Raw genomic sequence first — 22,481 nt, forward strand, 5'->3', positions numbered from 1 at the left:
GGCGTTGTAATGTGAATAATGTGACACCACTGGGCGTTGTGATGTGAGTAACGGACGTCGCTGGGTGGTGTAATGTGAGTTATGGATGCCGCTGTGACACGATGTGCACTGTTATGTGCATAATGTGACACTGCTGTATACTGTAATGTAAGTAATGGACGCCGCTGGGCATTGTAATGTGAGTAACGGATATCGCTGGGCGGTGTAATGTGAGTAACGGACGTCGCTGGGCGGTGTGTAATATGAGTATCAGATGCCGCTGGGCGATGTAATGTGAGTAACGGATGTCGCTGGGCAGTGTAGCTGGGCATTGTAATGTAAGTAACGGATGCCGCTGACTGATGTAATGTGACACTGCTGTGCGCTGTTATGTGAATAATGTGACACTGCTGTGCGCTGTAATGTGAATAATGTGACACTGCTGTGCACTGTAATGTGAATAATGTGACGCCGCTGTGCGCTGTAATGTGAATTGGAACTTTTCTGTGGCCAAAACCCCATATTTTTTGCCGCGGTGGTTACCCAAGGCTGCAACACATGCGTTACAGGATAGGATATCCTATTCATTACAGCACAGTGAATTACAGGTCATTGATGCAGAGGAATGCTGGCCATACTAGGTTGATATTGTGTGCGAATACACAATATTGACATGTGGATCGACCTATTGCATGCCCACGGGTCACACATCACATCAACTGATCATACAGTATGTGCTGCACATATGATCAGTCGATCCGGGTAGGGGTCAATTGCGGATTGTACAATAGATCGTAAGGTGCAAAAGCACCTTACGATCTATCGTACACCAGAGAGCTGGTGGGGGAGGTCGTGAGACGACACGCATCTAATGCGAGTCGTACTAATGTATGACCAGCAGAAGAGTATTTTAGTATAAACTTAATGGGATTCTTCTAGTTTACACACAATTTGAATTTCCTGCATAGGATCTTAGATTTTACAAGACATACATTTACAGTGCAGTGCAGGTCTGGAGGCACATGAAAAAAAAAGTTTAAATTCTAAGTACATCCAAGGCACAGTAACGGTGCTGCCCCCAAGGCCCTTTTGCGATGGCACTGCTTGCAACCCATATTTATGGCCCTGTGTACTGATCCCGCCTACTTGAGTGTTGGCTCCGCCTACCATTGATTTGGTGTCGCCCACATGGGGCCTTTTCTATAAATTTTTCCAGGGCCACTTTTAGGCCCTCATTCCGAATTGTTCGCTCGCTAGCTGCTTTTAGCAGCCGTGCAAACGCTATGCCGCTGGCCTCTGGGAGTGTATTTTAGCTTAGCAGAAGTGCGAATGAAAGGATCGCAGAGCGGCTACAAAATTATTTTGTGCAGTGTCAGAGTAGCTCCAGACCTACTCAGCGCTAGCGATCACTTCAGACTTTTCAGTTCCTGTTTTGACGTCACGAACATGCCCTGCGTTCGGCCAGCCACGCCTGCGTTTCCCCGACCACGCCTGTGTTTTTATCTGGCACGCCTGCGTTTTTCAACACACTCCCTGAAAACAGTCAGTTGACACCCTGAAACGCCCACTTCCTGTCAATCACACTGCGGCCAGCAGTGCGACTGAAATGCTTCGCTAGACCTTGTGTGAAACTACATCGTTCATTGTAATAGTACGACGCGCGTGCGCATTGCGGCGCATACCCATGGGCAGAAGTGCCGTTTTTTTGCCTGATCCCTGCGCTGCGACCGAAATCTGCTAGCGAACAACTCGGAATGACCCCCTTAGTTCTCAATCCGCTCCTGCAACCATTCAACCAGATACCTGCTGCGTGACCAGAGGGTTATTCACAACTTTGATAATCAACTGTCTTTGTGCGCAGCTGCTGTGACACGCAAAGAGCATCTCAATACAAATCCAGATAGCTGCAGCATTTGCATATTTTTGCATAGTTGCTGCGTACACATTGGCAGATGCTGCAGCATTAACGTATATCTTTGATCAGGTCCAGAATTAACTTTGTGGAGAATGTAGATTCTTTCCGTGCTTGTGTAGGTCTCCTTTGGGTACACCAGTTTCTCTGTAAAGCGATGCAGAATATGTATGTACTATATAAATAATTGTTACTAAATAATAATAATCAGCTGATGCAGACTTCTGCTCTTCCAGGCTCCAGACGCTGCCATCTCTCGTTCCACAAACTTGTGTGCCTTGCATTTCTCTGCAGACAGCTCGGCCATTATGTACTTTGGAACTGACATGGATTTTTTTCAGCTCTTGAGATAACGCGGCTATCTTCTTGCTGTTCTGATTATGATGAATTTATGGTCTATTCAGAATTGTTCCAGTTACTTAACTAAATTATGGAGTTGTTTACTTTAGAATGCAAATAAATTGTATTTGTATGTTCTCTAAACGATTTCACTTTTATCACGTTTGTGTTCCACAGATAAACAACTATCAGAAAACAACCTGAATGTAGCACGTAAGTTTACTTACTTTTCTTATAATTGTAGAACAAATGGGCAGTACGGATGGTGTAATGGTTAGCATCACAGCACTGAGGTCATGGGTTCGATTCCCACCATGGTCCTAACTGTGTGCCCTTTCTATAGTCTCCCTGTGCTTGTGTGGGTTTCCTCCAGTGTTCCAAAAATATACTGGCAGGTTAATTGGCTCCCAACTAAAATGAACCCTAGTGTGTAAGTGTGCATTTACATGGGCAGAGTAGATGGACCAAGTGGTTCTTATCTGCCATCAAATTCTCTGTTTCTGTGTAAGTACTTATACCATTAACATCTACTATACAAACAGCTGTTGTCGCTTGGACATACTTGCCTACCTGACCCTCTCCATGAGGGAGAAAATGCTCTGTTCCTGGACTTTCCTGGTAATGTATGATTGCCATCACCTGTGGTGAGCTAGTTAATTGATAAGAAAGGTGTTTCACCACAGGTGATGGCAATCATACATTACCAGGAAAGTCCAGGAACAGAGCATTTTCTCCCCCATGGAGAGGGTCAGATAGGCAAGTATGCGCTAGGGTTGCCAGATCATCCCTTTAATCCTGGAGACCTATGAATAATACAGGTTCTGCGGCTGATTAAATTTAAGCCTGCATTCCACCTGGTTCTCATCAGCCACAAAACCTGTGTAAATCACAGGTCTCCAGGACTAAAGGGATGATCTGGGAACCCTAGCTGTCGCCCATGCTTGTCCAGTAGTTATTGGCCTCCATTTCAGCTATGTAGACAAAAATATTTTACTGACACATTTTAATATAAATATATGAAAAAGTAAAAAAATGTTAATGTTCAAAACGAGTGTCTACAGTAGGGGTGGGCAACATGCGGCCCGCGGGCCGGATGCGGCCCGCGAACCGATTCTGCCTGGCCCGCTGTCCCATACCACTGTGCAATGACAAGCGGCCCGGCTGAGCTGCTTGTCATTGCGCTACGAAGTTCCGAGCGGCATAGGGAGCGGAGCCACGGCAGGAGCGTGCAGAGGGCAGCGGATCGCAGATCTGGCAGAAGGCAGTGGATAATCTGGGCAGCAGATCTGCCACTGTGAAAGAAATACATCAAAGGTAAAGCTGCTATATGGGTCCGGGGAGGGGGGGGGGAGAAGGAGAGGAGGGGGGTAGAGACTGCTGTATAGGTTCAGGGGAGGGGAAGAAGGGGGGTAGAGACTGCTGTATAGGTTCAGGGGAGGGGGGGGGAAGGGGGGTAGAGACTGCTGTATAGGTTCAGGGGAGGGGGAAGGGGGGTAGAGACTGCTATATGGTTTTAAGGGAGAGGGGAGGTTTGAGACTGCTATGTGGGTTCAGGGAAGAGGAGGACAGGGGGGGGAGCTAGTAACCAGCTGTGAATACGATTGATAACAGCATTACACAGGATGCTGTTTGTTTGTTTTCAGCAGTTTTTTTTACATTTATTTTTATTAGTGGATGTGTTTTTTAGACATTTGTATTTTGCCTGTAAAAAACTACGTATGCGGTGTAATGTATATTGTGTGTGTGTTTTTATAGTTATATATAGTTAGTATTATATATATATATATATATATATATATGTTTTTATAGTTCTATATATATATATATATATATATATATATATGTATCCCAAATGGGACTGGCACTCTCCTGACTGGCGTTCAAGTACCCCGGTGCCTTCTGTAGAAGCAATGTAGAGATCCGAAAGGAACAGCGGCACTCGAGGATTTTGATGAAACAATCAAATTTGTATTCAAAAAAGGTTTACAAAAAAGGCTTTTTTGTAAACCTTTTTTGAATACAAATTTGATTGTTTCATCAAAATCCTCGAGTGCCGCTGTTCCTTTCGGATCTCTATATATATATATATATATATATATATGTTTTTATAGTTAGTTATATATACAGGTTGAGTATCCCATATCCAAATATTCCGAAATACGGAATATTCCGAAATACGGACTTTTTTGAGTGAGAGTGAGATAGTGAAACCTTTGTTTTTTGATGGCTCAATGTACACAAACTTTGTTTAATACACAAAGTTATTAAAAATATTGTATTAAATGACCCCCAGGCTGTGTGTGTAAGGTGTATATGAAACATAAATTAATTGTGTGAATGCACACACGCTTTGTTTAATGCACAGTTATAAAAAATATTGTCTAAAATGACCTTCAGGCTGTGTGTATAAGGTGTATATGTAACATAAATGCATTCTGTGCTTATATTTAGGTCCCATCACCATGATATCTCCTTATGGTATACAATTATTCCAAAATATGGAAAAATCCGATATCCAAAATACCTCTGGTCCCAAGCATTTTGGATAAGGGATACTCAACCTGTATATATATATATATATATATATATATATATATATATATATATATATATATATATATATAACTATGGGCCTAATTCAGACCTGATCGCTAGGGTGTGATTTTTGCACTGCTACGATCAGGTAGTTGCCACCTACAGGGGGAGGGAAATCACTGTGCAGGGGTGCGATCGCGTGTGCGGAGAGCTGCACAAACAGAAGTTTGTGCAGTCTCTGCTCAGCCCAGGACTTACTCTTCCAGTGCGATGATCGGGGCCGGAGCTGACGTCAGAAACACTCCCTCCAAACGCCTGGTCCCTCCTGCGTTTTTCCGTGCACTCGCTTTGTTCGCACCATCCCATCACTGCCCGACGCTCCCCAGCGCGGCGGACCGACGTGCCTGCGCACTGCAATGCATGCGCAGTTCAGACCCGATCACCCGCTGTGCGAAAATACACAGCAGCGACCGGGTCGGAATTGGGACCTATAACGGGTCTTATTTTGAGTTGGCTGCATTTGCATCTTGCAGCAACTGCTGACTAAGGGGCTGATTCAGACCTGATCACTGTGCTGCAAATTTTGCTGTCCTGCGTTCGGGTAGTTGCCGCCCCCAGGAGGAATGTAAATTCGCCAGTGAAAGTGTGCAATCGTATGTGTACGCAGAGCTGCAAAAATCTACTTTGTGCAGTCTCTGCGCAGCCTAGGACTTACTCCTACAAATATTTGTCATTCATATTAGGCCCCGCCCATGTGTGTGGCCCTCGAACATTCACTGGAAGTGTTAAGCGGCCCCCCAGCTGAAATAATTGCCCACCCCTGGTCTACAGCAATGGCAGGCAACAGGCGGCCCTGCATGCTGACACTTGTAGCCCTCAGCTCTTTCCTGCTTTGCTGTTATATTTCTTTGTTATCACTTGTAATACTTGTTTAAAATTCCTTCTGATGTGTTACTTCAGATAAGCATCTCTTTCACGAAATGAATGGGTATGCAGTCATGTCGGCATATAGCATGTCAAAATTTACAATGTCAACAGCAGAATGCCGACATTGACTATGTCATGATTAAAGGGTTGACACCTTCTAAATATCGACATTTAGAATGTTTAGAATGCTGACATCGGAAATGTCGACAACTGCTAATGTGGAAATGCCAACATTATTGTCATTGTTAGTGTTAGGGTTATGGGGGTCGTTAGGGTTGTCATTAGGGTTAGAATTGTTGTAAGGGGTAGTGTTATTGATGCAGTTAGGGTTAGGCTTGCCATTAGGGTTAGTGTTGTTGTTAGGGCAATTAAACATGTTCCGGGCAGCACCGGACGGCAAAATACCGGACGGCTTTTTGCCGCGGCTGTGATGCTAAGACACATGCAGAGCAATGTGTCAATTCACATGGCACGGCTGCCGTGTTGTGGCCGGACATGTCCACTGAAAGGTCTGGCTGCCGTGCCGGGGCCGTACCGTCCTTACAGGCAGTGAGTTAAATGTGTGAATGGGAGCTTTCACACACAATGTTTTTTTTGTGCCGTGCTGTTGCTGCGTCGCATGCGCACAGCCTTAAACACGGCACAAAACCATTGTGTGTGAAAGACCCTCCCGGATGGCAAAAAGCCAGACCAAGTTTGTCTGGCTTTTTGCCATCCAGGGAAACGCCATTGGCGTTTCTATAATGGGTGCAGTGTGTGCCTGAGTTCAGATGGGGCCCCCACCGCACCCATTTCTAAAATACCCCTCCGAAGTCCAGCGCCGGCATCCGCAGCGCTATTAGAACACAGTGAAAATGGCCCAGCTGCCATTTTCATGGAGTTCTGCGCATGCGCAGTAGAGAAATCTCAGGGAAAATGGCCGCCGCACCATTTTCCCGGAGATCTGCGCATGCGCAGTAGAGTCTGAGCCCTCTAGTGCTCAGACTCTACAGCGCTCCGGGCAGAGAGGAGGGGGCCCGAATGAAGGAGGCTGAACACGGGCCTCTTCCTCTCTTAAAACGCCCCTGGGAAAACCGTAATGTGTGAAACAGCCCTTAGGGTTGCCATTAGGGTTAGCGTTGTTGTTAGGGTTCACGTTAGTGTTGTTGTTAGGGTTGCTGTTAGGGTTAGAGTTGTTGTTAGGGTTGCCATTAGGGATAGAGTTGTTATTAGGGTTAGTGTTGGGGTCAAAGGCATAGCCACTATAGGTGCAGGGAGTGCAGCTGCTATGGGGCCAAGAGCTGAGAGGGGTCACCATTCTTAGATGCAAAGGGGCCATATAAATGTTTGCCTTGGGCCCTGCAATATATCTAGTTATGTCCCTGGACCTGCTCATTGTAATGTGGTATGAAATTAACTGGAGGACATTATAATGTTACATAATATGATCTGGTGTCACTGTACTATGCCATCATATGAACTGGGTACATTGTATATCATACTGTGAATTGGGGGTACTGTGTTACATAAAGTATACTTGCAGCACTACAATGTGGCATAATGTGAACTATGGCAGTACTATGAGGCATAACATTAACATCCTACTATGCTTCAGAATTTGAACTAGGGCACTATTATGGGGCATAAAATGAACAACAGCTGTGGAGCGGTGACTCTGTAGAAACATTGGGACAGGGTCTCTTCAAAATGTTGTTATGGGGCTTATAATGTACTAGTATGTCCCTCGTTAGGGTTATGGGTGCCGTTATGATTAGAGTAGATATATTGGACTAACAACTGATCGGTCAATATATTGTAAACTGATCAAAGGGTGTGTATAATCGATATGTCTGTGAACTACGTTGTTCACAGACATATTGCGTCGGCCCTGCAGCACAGATGATGACCAATATATCTATACATATATTGGTGCATCGTTCTGCGTGTACGGCTGACCCACCGCCGTGCGATAGGCCAGCCGTCTTTAGGTGGTGGAACTATTTAAATAATCTGTGTCCCGGAGTGGGGGTGGTCAGCGGACTGGCTCCCTGTAGCGCCTCTGTCCCCAGGGTATGTCCATGGCTCTTGTAACCACTGGGAAGCCAGGGGGAGATGTTGCAGCCTCCAGAAGAAAGCTGCTGCAGCTAAGCCCTGCATGGAGCTCCGTAGCTTTGCCCTCTTCATATCCGTGGCCTGGCTCTCTGCTGCTGACGCCAGCTTCTCCACCCATTGCCTGTCCTAGTAGACTCACCGCATCGCTTTCTTCCGGGGGCCACCAGACCCCACCTCGGCCTTCAGCTTCAAGCTCTGCCGGCTGCACCACTTCCACATAGGGATGGATCAGCAGCTGGTGAGCAGGGAGCGTTCTCCTCTTCCAGTCAGACGTCTAGGCACATATACTACTGCTCTCTCACAATGTAACCCAGGCACATATACTACTGCTCTCTCCCGATATAACCCAGGCACATATACTACTGCTCTCTCCCGGTGTAACCCAGGCACATATACTACTGCTATCTCCCGATGTAACCCAGGCACATATACTACTGCTCTCTCCCGGTGTAACCCAGACACATATACTACTGTTCTCTCCCGGTGTAACCCAGACACATATACTACTGTTCTCTCCCGGTGTAACCCAGTCACATATACTACTGCTCTCTCCTGTTGTAACCCAGGCACATATACTACTGCTCTCTCCCGGTGTAACCAAGGCACATATACTACTGCTCTCTCCCGATGTAACCTGGGCACATATACTACTGCTCTCTCCCGGTGTAACTACTGCTCTGCTGTGGTGTAACACAGACATATATACTACTGCTCTCTCCCGGTGTAACCCAGGCACATATACTACTGCTCTCTTGTGGTGTAACACAGGCATATATACTACTGCTCTCTCCCGGTGTAACCCAGGCACATATACTACTGCTCTCTCCCGGTGTAACCCAGGCACATATACTACTCTCTCCTGGTGTAACCCAGGCACATATACTATGCTCTCCTGGTGTAACCTAGGTGTATATACTACTTATACTATACAATATACAACATTGTTTGCAGCTTGAAGTGTGCAGCAGGGAAGGAATTTTTTAAAACTGGAGGTAGAGCTGCACTAATGTGGCTGCTATCTTAGGGACCCAGAGCCATATAATCATCTTTTAATGTATATCTAAACGTACTTTAGATAGTATTTATTTTATTTCTCAATATTACATGAGGTGCTGTGACACAATTGCTGTTATAGTTGCAGAGCATCATCGGAGACCAGAGGGCCTATTTCCTCCATTTTTGTGCTCTGTAGTAGGCCAGCCCATTGTGTAGATTTCAGGAATATTTGTCACATTTCATGACGGTGATCTGCCAGTGTGTACAGTGGAAAGATTAATTGGCCATTGTTCACAACAAGAGATACTGTATATCTGCAGATGGCAGTGGTGGTTGGTTGTTCAGTATGTATGAACACCCACCATCTGTAGATATATCTTTAGGTTTGTACCCAGCATTAGGGTTGCCGTTAGGGTTAAGGGCCGTACACACAGGGGAGATGTGTGCTGAGCGATCTAGCACAGACCGCTCAGCACACATCTCTCCCCCCATTCAGCACACAGTGCAATGTGCGCTGAGCGAGGGGGGGGGGGGGGGGCTCATTTCACCCAGCGGTGAAATGAGCGAAGTGCTAGACTGAGCCTGCATGCAGGCCAATCTCGCACCAGCGATAGGGACGCGCGGGGCTGCGCATCGCTATCACTGTGGGGCATACACACAGAGAGATCCGTGCTTAAGTTCTAAACAATCTAGTCAGATTGCTTAGAATTTAAGCACGGATCTCTCCGTGTGTACCCCACTTTAAGGCCAGTACTCACTGGCCGATGCGGGAGAGATGTGTGCTGAGCGAATCGCTCAGCACACATCTCTCCCGCCGCTCAGCACAGCGCAATGTGTGCTGAGCGTGCGGGGGGAGATGGGGGAGCCGTTCATTTCACCCAGCGGGTGAAATGAGCGACCCGCAAATCTAGCACCAGCGATAGCGATGCGCGGGGCTGCGCATCGCTATCGCTGTAGGGGGTACACAAGGAGCGATCAGGCTTAAAATCTAAGCAATCTAGTCAGATTGCATAGATTTTAAGCAGCGATCGCTCCGTGAGTACCCCCCTTTAGAGTTGTTGTTGTTGTTGTTAGGGTCTAAAATAAATAAATAAAAATAAGCAGTTGAAAACACCCCTTAAGCTAACTGGAGGTGTACACGCAGGGCCTGATACACCCTGATTTCACATGAAGCACACAAACACTGGGCAGCATTATTTTTATTACACTAGGAACCAGAAATACGACTTCGTGTGCCCTGGGCAGTATTTAATTCATGAGCTTCTACCTTTACACTGTACCTTTCACCATGCCAGAACCAATTGTGATTTATTTGTCTACTGTCAGTTGCACAACCATGAATGAATGTTTGTAATAAGGAGATATGCAGGTTTATAGGCGCCCTCAGTAAAACTACCTTTCATACAGTATTGTCTCCTTAACGTGAATGTTGTTTTTGTCATCTGCTTGCAGGGACAAGTCACGCAGTTATCCCACTTGTTGTGGTAACAACACTAATACTATCTGCGCTCATCATTTTTTTCGGCTATCTGTTTAAAAAGAACAAAAGTCTCACAGACCTTGGTATTCAGACCATCCAGTGCACAAAGTTCAGCATTGAGGCTGCTGATGTAGAGGAATGCATTCTAATCACACAGCTGGAAACAGAGGACAGCAAATAGACTTTAAAAGACACCAGAAGAATAAAGATGATTTTGTATTTGTAAAGACACTAATTTGTTCAAATGTTTCACGTTTCAGAATGTTTTACATTTCATGCTAAAGATTTTAGAGTTAGAAGGAAGCCACCACTTACAGCATTTAAAGAATATATACATGAGGGTGGTTCAGTAAGTAAGGTAACAAGAGCTCTCACGTGTATAATGCTATTTCATTCTAATTTCCCGCAGGCCAGAGCAGGAAGACCACTGCTTTCCCTCACGGCCACTAAACTACGCCTCATATCAGTCCTACTGTCCCAACATCAGTTATAAGATGGCGGGGCTGGTGGAAACATAGGCCCTCATTCCGAGTTGATCGGTCGCAAGGCGAATTTAGCAGAGTTACACACGCTAAGCCGCCGCCTACTGGGAGTGAATCTTAGCTTCTTAAAATTGCGACCGATGTATTCGCAATATTGCGATTACTAACTACTTAGCAGTTTCAGAGTAGCTTCAGACTTACTCTGCCTGTGCGATCATTTCAGTGCTTGTCGTTCCTGGTTGACGTCACAAACACACCCAGCGTTCGCCCAGGCACTCCCACCGTTTCCCCGGCCACTCCTGCGTTTTTTCCGGAAACGGTAGCGTTTTCAGCCACACGCCCCTGAAACGCCGTGTTTCCGCCCAGTAACACCCATTTCCTGTCAATCACATTACGATCGCCGGAGCGATGAAAAAGCCGTGAGTAAAATTACTTTCTTCATAGTAAAGTTACTTGGCGCAGTCGCAGTGCGAACATTGCGCATGCGTACTAAGCGGATTTTCACTGCGATGCGATGAAAAATACCGAGCGAACAACTCGGAATGAGGGCCATAGTCAAACATTGAGGTGCGTACTGTGATCGGATTTCTGAATCTAAAGGGCATTTTATTCATCTGATATGAAATTCATCGACAACTTGTAGAGGTGTACAGTGATAACATCATGTCATGGAAATAGGTTTGGGTTTGCTGCACTCAGGGCCGGTGCTAGGGTATTCGGTGCCCTCCTGCAAACTATAAATTTTGCGCCCTACTACTGCCGCATCATAGTCATTGGCCCAAATTTAGTAGGCCTTAAAAGGTGATATGGTGAAGAGGATAAAGTACCAGCCAATCAGCTTCCTAACTGACATGTTACAGGATGTGTTTGAAAAATGACAGTTACAGTAGGAGCTGATTGGCTGGTGCGTTATCACTATTTATCCATCTCCACTTAATCACTTTTAAGGCTTACCACGGGGGGGGGGGTCAAAACTCACCAGATTTCCAGCAGTATATACTGCTGCACCTGTGTATAATGCCCACATAAACCCTAGGGCTCATATATTGTGTAAATCTGGCTCTGGTACTAGATAGTGCCACCTGAGCAATTTACCTCACCGCACGTCCACCTGCAGGTGGCAGATTTTACAGGCCGTACTGCAACCCCTAGTTAAATCCGTCTACTTACCTGGGACAAAACGTCAGAGCTTCTCATTCCCCATCCACTACAAAGAGCCAAATTTGGAGCAGGAGGAGGGGAGCAGCAGATCCTACAAATCCCTCGCCAGGTAAATTTTGTGAAATAACTATTGCTATCTAAAGATGGTGTCAGCTACTGGGGCCATATAACGCCTGAAAACATTGGTCAATTGCTACAAATACTTCCATATCCTTTACTATTATCATCATTTACTTGTATGGCACAACAAAGGGTTTGCACTACCTTACAACGTTAATAAACAGGAACAGCATAAACAGAACAAGAAAAAAGTGACTTACAGTACAAATCATAAGCAGTCATCGTAACCAAATAAGCAGTGGGACGGCAGAACCATTGAAAGCAGTGGGGAGAAGATGATGGTGTAATAGGCCCTACACACTGGGCGACATAAGTAAAAGATATGAACGATCTTGTTCATTAATGAAGGAGATACCGTTCATATCTTTGAGTGTGGAGGCACCAGCGATGAATGATGCGCAGCCCCGCGCTCGTTCATTGCTGGTGCCCCGTCGCTTGTACATGCAGGCCAATATGGACGATCTCGTCCATATTTGCCTGCTGTGCTATGGAGCCGGGTGACGGAGGAAGGGAAGAAACCTCACTCCACCCCGTCACTGACCCCCCCCCCCCCCCCCCCAACCGCCGCCGGGTCGCCCGTCGGCCGTATCCGCCGTCGGGCAGCTCGGCGGCGGATCATTAAATGTGTAGGGCCCTTAAGTGTGTATGGTGTGTAAAGTATACACAGTAACTATTGGGAGAGTTCTACCATGTCCAAACGCTATATGTTTCATGTCTAACTGCTATGGGACATCCCATACAATCAGGAATGCCTTCAAGACAGGTTTTCCTAAAAATCTATATCTTTAGGAAAAATGGTCGGAATTGTTATGAACTGCTGTGGTAACCCTCCTAATGACTAATTAAGCAACTGGAATTTTCTAATTAGCTTATTTAGTTTTTAAATACTCACCTTCCGCAGCACTGCCTCTCCTGCAGTTCTCTTCTTCTTCAGCGTCACAGAGCAATTTTCCAGGGACCTATCGGGCACAGGACAGGTACATACTATACCTCCTCCTCCACGCACAATACACTGCAGCCAATACCCTGAACCTCCCTCCCCACACACTACACTACCGCTGCTACCCTGCACCCCTCTCCACACACACACACATTACATTACACTACCGCTGCTACCCTGCACCCCTCTCCACACACACAGATTACATTACATTACACTACCGCTGCTACCCTGCACACACTACCGCTGCTACCCTGCATCCCTCTCCCCGCACACACTACACTACCGCTGCTACCCTGCACCCCTCTCCACACACACACTACATTACACTACCGCTGCTACCCTGCACCCCTCTCCACACACACAGATTACATTACACTACCGCTGCTACCCTGCATCCCTCTCCCCGCACACACTACACTACCGCTGCTACCCTGCACCCCTCTCCACACACACACTACATTACACTACCGCTGCTACCCTGCACCCCTCCCCACACACACAGATTACATTACATTACACTACCGCTGCTACCCTGCACCCCCCTCCACACACACACACATTACACTACCGCTGCTACCCTGCACCCCTCTCCACACACACACACTACATTACACTACCGCTGCTACCCTGCACACACACACACACACACACACACACACACACTACATTACACTACCACTGCTACCCTGCACCCCTCTCCACACACACATTACCGCTGCTACCCTGCACACACTACCGCTGCTACCCTGCACCCCTCTCCACACACACACTACATTACACTACCGCTGCTACCCTGCACCCCTCTCCACACACACACTACATTACACTACCGCTGCTACCCTGCACCCCTCCCCACACACACAGATTACATTACATTACACTACCGCTGCTACCCTGCACCCCCCTCCACACACACACACACATTACACTACCGCTGCTACCCTGCACCCCTCTCCACACACACTACACTACCGCTGCTACCCTGCACACCTCTCCACACACACATACACACACTACATTACACTACCGCTGCTACCCTGCACCCCTCCCCACACACACAGATTACATTACATTACCGCTGCTACCCTGCACCCCTCTCCACACACACACACATTACACTACCGCTGCTACCCTGTACCCCTCTCCACACACACACTACATTACACTACCGCTGCTACCCTGCACCCCTCCCCACACACACAGATTACATTACATTACACTACCGCTGCTACCCTGCACCCCCCTCCACACACACACACATTACACTACCGCTGCTACCCTGCACCCCTCTCCACACACACACTACATTACACTACCGCTGCTACCCTGCACACACACACACACACTACATTACACTACCACTGCTACCCTGCACCCCTCTCCACACACACATTACATTACCGCTGCTACCCTGCACACACTACCGCTGCTACCCTGCACCCCTCTCCACACACACACACATTACACTACCGCTGCTACCCTGCACCCCTCTCCACACACACACATTACACTACCGCTGCTACCCTGCACCCCTCTCCACACACACACACACATTACACTACCGCTGCTACCCTGCACCCCTCTCCACACACACTACACTACCGCTGCTACCCTGCACACCTCTCCACACACACACACTACATTACACTACCGCTACTACCCTGCACACCTCTCCACACACACACTACACTACCGCTGCTATCCTGCACACCTCTCCACACACACACTACACTATCGCTGCTACCCTGCACACCTCTCCACACACACACACTACACTACCGCTGCTACCCAGCACACCTCTACACACACACACTACACTACCGCTGCTACCCTGCACACCTCTCCACACACACACACACACACACATTACACTACCACTGCTACCCAGCACCCCCTCTCCCCGCACACAGTACATTACACTATTGCTGCTACCCTACACCCCCTCTCCACGCACAAACACTATCGCCGCTACCCTGCACCCCCCTCCCTGCACACACATTACTGCCGCTACCCTGAACCCCACACACGACACTGCCACTACCCTGCACCCTCTTGGTCCGCACACACTACACATGCTGGAGCTGGCCCAACGGTCAGAGAGCGCCATGGCGGGGAACAAATGACAGCAAAGCGCCAATGCAGATGAACATTTCCCTTTTTCTCACCTCGCACCGCTGGGTTTTCAAAGCAGAAAACCCAGCCTGCAACATACTGTAAATATGCCACTTCTGCCCCCACCCGCAGCACACACTTTATTTGCCACACCCCAGCACAAATTAATATGACACCCCACTTCCCCAGCACACATGAATTTGATACTACCACCCCTCCCAGGCACACACGAATAGGATACTGTCCCCCTTCCCTGGCACATGCATACATGAATATAATACTAACCTCTTCCCTGGCACACACAAATATAATACTACCCCCCTCCCCCGCAACATGCACACATGAATATACTACCCTCCTCCCCAGACACATGAATAGGATGCAACTAACCCCCTCCCCAGACACATGAATAGGATGCAACTACCCCCCTCCCCAGATACATGAATAGGAGGCAACTACCCCCCTCCCCAGATACATGAATAGGAGGCAACTACCCCCCCCCCCCAGATACATGAATAGGAGGCAACTACCCCCCCCCCCAGACACATGAATAGGATGCACCTATCCCCCCCTTCAGACACATGAATACGATGCAACTACCCCCCTCCCCAGATACATGAATATGAGGCAACTACCCCCCCTCCCCAGATACATGAATAGGTGGCAACTACCCCCCCCTCCCCAGATACATGAATAGGATGCAACTACCCCCCCCTCCCCTGACACATGACTAGGATACAACTACCCCCCCCCCCCCTCCCCAGATATATGACTAGGATACAACTAACCTCCTCCCCTGACACATGACCTGGATACAATTTCCCCCCTCCCCAAGACTTTACCTGAGTGTCAGCTCCTCTGTAGCTGGTGGCTAGTGCTGCAGGCTGTCACACTGGCTGGCTGCTCCTCCTCTCTTCACACCAGCTTGCTCCTCCAGACAGTGCACACACAGTCACATCATGTATATCATGTGACTTCCTGTGGTGTCTCTTATTTGACTACGTAATAACTGATGGAAGGGGAGAGAGGGGGGCGGTGCCGAAGACCCGCCCCAAAGGGGGGGCGTCTTCAGTGACATAGGGGAGGGAAGAAAGGAGTTGGGGCAGGCGACGCTGCTGCCTGTCTTCCACTGACATGGGCAGCGGGGAGGAGCAAGGAGGAGAGGGAGGGGGAGCTGGCTCACACTAGGAGATCACGCTGTCACAGTGACAGAGGAGCTTCTATTCACACTTGCGGCGCCGCTGCCTGTCACAGAGTGACAGGTGCTGCGGCAGCCAGAAGCAACACGGCGCATCAGCAAGGCAGCAGAGTGGGGAGAGCGCCTCTCCATCCTGGCGCCTCCCTGCTTTGCGGACCTTGCTGAGCGGGTTGCGCCGGCTCTGGCTGCACTGTCTTTGATAACGGCTGGACAGACGTTCAAGATGAGCAGCGATCCATTAGGCCAAGCACGTCCACCACAGGCAGTGACCCAAACCTGTTTCCGTGATATGACATTATCAGTTCAAGATAAATTTCAGCTGCTGATGGGCACTTAAGATGCAGAAATCATCCATGGGGTAAATGTATGAAACAGTGATAAGTGTGGAGAAGTTACCCATGGCAACCAATCAGCATTGAAGTGACATTTATAATTTGCATACTATAAAATTATACAGAGCAGCTGATTGGTTGCCATGGGCAACTTCTCCACTCTATTATCACTGCTTCATACATTTACCCACCACACAACTCAGTGTTTGACCATGTTTCTGTCAGCCCTACCATTTTACACCTGATGTTGGCACAGTATGACTGATATGAGACACAGTCTAATGGCCTTGAGGGGAAGCAGTGGTCTACCTGCTCTGGCCTGGTGTGAAATTAGAAGAACTAGAGAACATTACACACAGACCATGTAGTATTAATATCAATGTTCCAGTGATTTAATACACTATCTTCCGGTATCACTGAAACGTTGATATTAATACTGCCAGGTCTGCGTTTTTACAAGCTGAGTGCAGCTCCTTGTACTATTTATGCTATTTATTTGTGAAGGCACCAGCGCAGCTATACAGGTTGAATGGAGTGCCGGATTCTGGACTTCGATAAATATAAATATAAATACAGTATATACACAGTACTGTGCAAAAGTTTTGTGCCGGTGTGGAAAAAAAATGCTTTCGGAAATAGAAGTGTTAATAGTTTTCAATCAATTACCAAATGCAAAGTGAATGAACAGAAATCTAAATGAAGAACACACACTTAAACCAGGCGCTAGTAAAATTTAAAATTACTTCATAATTAGTACTGATATAAATCAGCCGCAGGAGGGTTTATGACCTGGGGTTAGCAGGTCAATCTATATGCACCAGAAACAACTGGTGCAATAAACTGCAAACAAAAATAATTACTCTCCTGCGCTAAATTAGAAGATATATATGATATGGCTGACAATAATATCAAAACTTCTATTTATTTAGTATAATAAAGATTTTTTTATTCATAAATGAAGAAATACCACAATAAAAAGCAAGACCGGTCTTAATATCATTAATAACCTTTGAATAAAAGAGTAAATATATATTTTTCGTTCTACACTAAAAGGAGGTGGACTTAAGCATAATCTGTGCACAGAATTAGATAGACTGTCTCTGTAAATATAAAACTCAGTCCATATAAAAAGTCAATGGTTAACTCGTAGCAGCTGCCAGTAGAACCCGTATAATGATTCAGTATCCGCAATTTGTTACTTTATATCATAGTTCTTTCACAAATGTAACCATCCAATATAACACATTTGGCTGTGTGAGAGCCGTTCCCAGCAGAATCTTACGTGAGGCTATGCAGTCAGCAGAGCGAGGATCCCAATAACTACCACGGTGGTTTCTGACTGTAGGGAGAGGGGCACCTGAACTGGCGCCTGCCCTGATGTATTATGTGCGGCTTCTATGCTCCCCGGATCCACACCTCTACGTGCCGTTTGCAGGCACCGCTTGGCGGCTTCTTTCCTCCCGGCAATAATACTTAGCGACAATTCAAGCAGGGGTCCAAATCCAAAAATTCTGACGCGTTTCGCTCCTCCCACAGGGGCTTTATCAAAGAAAAATAAAGCCCCTGTGGGAGAAGCGAAACGCGTCAGAAGTTTTGGATTTGGACCCCTGCTTGAATTGGACCCGTACTTTATATCATCTCTTATTACTCCGTTGTTGCTAAGTATTATTGCCGGGAGGAAAGAAGCCGCCCAGCGGTGCCTGCAAATGGCACGTAGAGGTGTGGATCCGGGGAGCATAGAAGCCGCACATAATACATCAGGGCAGGCGCCAGTTCAGGTGCCGCTCTCCCTACAGCCAGAAACCACCGTGGTAGTTACTGGAATCCTCGCTCTGCTGCCTGCATAGCCTCACGTAAGATTCTGCTGGGAACGGCTCTCACACAGCCAAATGTGTTATATTGGATGGTTACATTTGTGAAAGAACTATGATATAAAGTAACAAATTGCGGATACTGAATCATTATACGGTTTCTACTGGCAGTTGCTACGAGTTAACCATTGACTTTTTATATGGACTGAGTTTTATATTTACAGAGACAGTCTATCTAATTCTGTGCACAGATTATGCTTAAATCCACCTCCTTTTAGTGTAGAACGAAAGATATGTATTTACTCTTTTATTCAAAGGTTATTAATGATATTAAGACCGGTCTTGCTTTTTATTGTGGTATTTCTTCATTTATGAATAAAAAATCTTTATTATACTAAATAAATAGAAGTATTGATATTATTGTCAGCCATATCATATATATCTTCTAATTTAGCGTAGGAGAGTAATTATTTTTGTTTGCAGAAATCTAAATCAAACCAATATTTGGTGTGACCACCCTTTGCCTTCAAAACAGCATCAGTTCTTTTAGGTACACTTGCACACAGTCTTTTAAGGAACTCTGCAGGGAGGTTGTTCCAAACATCTTGGAAAACTAACACAGATCTTCTGTGTATGTAGGCTTGCTCAAATCCTTCTGTCTCTTCATGTAATCCCAGACCAAATCTATGATGTTAAGATCAGGGCTCTGTGGGGCCCATATCATCACTTTTGGGACTCCTTGTTCTTCTTTATACTGAAGATAGTTCTTAATGATATTGGCTGTATGTTTGGGGTCATTGTCCTGATGCAGAATTCAGTTAGAGCCAATCAGATGCCTCCTTGATGGTATTGCATGGTGGATAAGTACCTGCCTATATTTCTCAGCATTGGGGACCTCATTAATTCTTAACAAATCATGTCATCTTACATGAACATAAATTATGTTTTGGCGCCAAAAGATGATGTTTTGGAATCCGAATGTGACGGAAAAATCTGAGCTAAATCTGAAACCTTAAATTATTTGAAAATGGATGTGTAGCCATAGAGATTGCTGTGCCTTATAACCAATGCAGGGTAATGGCACTGATGATCCAATATGAATGTATATTTCTGATTTCTTAGTTTTTCCATAACAGCTACATACTGCGAGTAAGGTACAATCAGGGAGATTGCTGGACTCTTCAGGAAGTCAGGGAGATAGTTGCTATTTCATGGAGTTTCTCTGACATTCAGGGAGAGTTGACAAGTATGTCCCAACCCCACTGCCTCGTATGTCCCAAACCCATTGCCTCGATAGTCTCAAGCACTCTTTTTATCAACTCAGAATTTATGTAACAGTTCCTCCCTCCCTGCTACTGTGCTGCATTTAGGAGGCAAAGGGAACAAAAGCAAACAACTCACTGCTAACTGCATTGTTTGCTTTTTCTTCAATAAACTTAATCAGGAAATCATTAACTTCAATAAACTCCAATTGTGGGATGAAGTTAGTTGTTGTATGTGCAATCATCTACAGCGCTAAGTATTTGTAACTGCTGGAGTGAGGGGTGCATGAAAGTAATTTGGATTATGGGGGTCATTCCGACCCTTTCGCACGCAGTGGTTTATCGCTGCGGTGCGAATGGATGCGGAATGCGCATGTGCGGTGGCTGCAGTGCGCGACGTTGCCTGGCGACAGGGGTCGCCGGGTTACGTCGCGGCTTAAGAAGAAAGTGGTCACAGGACGGACCGCAAAGAAGATTGACAGGAAGAGGGCGATGCAGGGCGGATCCGGACCGTTTGGAGCCGTTTTCGGAAAATGGTGAGTAAAACGCAGGCGTGGCCAGGAGAACGGAGGGCGGAGGAGAGCCGGGCCCATCATCGCTGGATCTATCGCACAGGGTAAGTATGTCCAGGGCTGGTCTTGTTTTGTGTGAAATTTCTTTAGCTTAGCAGGGCTACACAAGCGATCGCAGTCCTGCTAAGCTAAAATACACTCCCCCATAGGCGTGGGCTAGTTGATTGCACCAGCAGCAAAAAGTTGCTGGCTCCAATCAACTCAGAATGACCACCTAAGTTCCGTATACCGGTGGTCATGAGAATAATAATAATTTTATATAGTGCTCTTTATGCAATATGACTCAAGGCACTTAACAGATAGAATGAACATTGGGGGTCATTCAGATCTGATCGCTGGGCTGCGATTTTTGCTGTCCTATGGTCACAGTCACGGGAAGCATATGCGGGTCACGGGTAGCGGAAGCAGAAGTGACGATTGCGGTCATACAGGAGCAAGGTGACAGGCAGCAGGCGCCGGGCTGCGGGAGACGGTCAGCGGGCGCAAGGTGCCGTGCAAGGCGCCGGGAGTGGAGTCGAACAAGTGCCACTTTTAGGAGCAGCTGCCGGGAGTAGGTGCAGCCAGGAGCTGAGTGACCAAGCGCAGGTATGGTGCCAAGAACGGGAGATAAGATCTGGGAGCTGTGACCAGTGAGCGGGTGCTGCTGCAGGAGGACAAGGCACTCTCTCGATACGCAAGTATCGTCACTATCACACTTTCCACACATTCCACTGTTACACACCGTTTCACATTCCTTTGATTGTACTGATTGTATTTTCAATTACTGTTCTGTTGTGAATACTGTCTCCACTGTCGCACATTCTTTTGATTTATATCTTTCGATTGTATTTCCAATTACTGTACTGTACTTTAGTTGTACATTGTTTCTCTCCACAGCTAGGTTCGTAGTACCGTATTGTATTACATAGTTTGTATTGTTTTTCTAAAGGTAATAGGGAGTTAGGCTTTACAAACAAAATGGGTGGGGCCGTGATTGAGAATCTCACTCAATGCATGTCGTGTAAGATGTATGCGCACCTGGAGCATCCGTCCCAGTGTGAATACATCTGCGCGAGGTATGTACGAACGGTTTCCCTGGAAGCCCAGGTCTAGAGCAAACCGTCACGCGTCTGAGGGAGATTCACAGTCTCGAGCAAGGCGTAGATAGAATGGTGGAGGAGTTACAGGAGGGGTCACCGGTAGATGAGGATGACCAGGTAGCCAGCTGGATCACAGTTAGGAAGAAGAAAAAGAGGGGAGGCAGGACATCTTTGAACTACCAAACCCCAACAAGATCGCCCGATTGGACGTAGATTTGGTGGATGGTAGTGAGGAAATGACGGTGCCGGAGGAGACTGTTCCCTCTAGCAACCAGAAGAGCGGTCCCTCTGGCGCAGTTGGGATAAAAGATAGTGATGTACCTAGTCAGATTGTGGTGGCAGAGGATTTTATTATCAGGAAGACAGATAGGGCAATCTGCTACCGGGACCGTGATCGCCGTACAGTCTGTTGTCTCCCGGGTGCTCGGGTGCGGCACACTGCGGACCGGGTAGATAGTTGGAAGGGGCTGGGAATGACCCGGCGGACTTGGTGCATGTTGGCACCAACGACAAAGTTAGTGGTAGGTGGGATGACACTGGAGCGCAGTTACAATGGGGAAATAGTAGGCAGTAACTGGGAGCTGGCACTTTAAAACTCAAACACCGTGGCTAGCTCCTCCCCTACTATGTCCCCCCTCCAAGCCAGTCTACGTAAAACTGTGCCCGAGGAGAGCTGGAATAAACTAACGTTAAGGTAGAGGAGGTTAACGCCGCCATGTAAACCAAGATAACACAAAAAACCAACTTGGAACCTAACCTAACAAAAGGTTAACCTGAACCAAACAAGCAGTCACATAGTGATCTGCGAACCCAGGAGGAAACAGCGCTGGGTGGGGCGTCCATTGTCCCCTGTGGAATCGGAGAAAGGGATTTATCGGTAAGTACCAAAATCCTGATTTCTCCTTCATCCACTAGGGGACACTGGAGCACAGTTACAATGGGGACGTCCCAGAGCTCCCGCTGAGAGTCCTGTAAAACCGCTCGGCCAAACTGTGATGCAGAGGCCGCAAAAGTGTCAAATCTGTAGAATTTGACAAACGTATGTCGGCCCGACCAAGTAGCCGCCCGACATAAAGTAGTCATGGATACCCCATGAGCAGCCGCCCATGAAGACCCCACAGAACGCGTAGAGTGCGCTGAAATTGAAGAC

General features: G+C 47.0%; 1 protein-coding gene across 7 annotated transcripts in view; it reads left to right on the top strand.

Moving 5' to 3' along the window:
• The window catches only part of PLA2R1 (phospholipase A2 receptor 1), a 293,721-nt gene extending 283,213 nt beyond the window's left edge, over nt 1-10,508 (top strand). For all 7 annotated transcript variants that reach the window (XM_063933659.1, XM_063933661.1, XM_063933656.1 and 4 more), the window contains 2 exons: nt 2,408-2,443; nt 10,232-10,508. In XM_063933659.1, coding sequence (XP_063789729.1) covers nt 2,408-2,443; nt 10,232-10,440 — 245 coding nt within the window. In that variant the 3' untranslated portion in view covers nt 10,441-10,508. The remainder of the gene's footprint in view (nt 1-2,407; nt 2,444-10,231) is intronic.
• The last annotated feature ends 11,973 nt before the right edge of the window (nt 10,509-22,481 follow it).

This window comes from Pseudophryne corroboree, chromosome 7 (assembly GCF_028390025.1).
Source record: "Pseudophryne corroboree isolate aPseCor3 chromosome 7, aPseCor3.hap2, whole genome shotgun sequence".
Classification (NCBI taxonomy): domain Eukaryota; kingdom Metazoa; phylum Chordata; class Amphibia; order Anura; family Myobatrachidae; genus Pseudophryne; species Pseudophryne corroboree.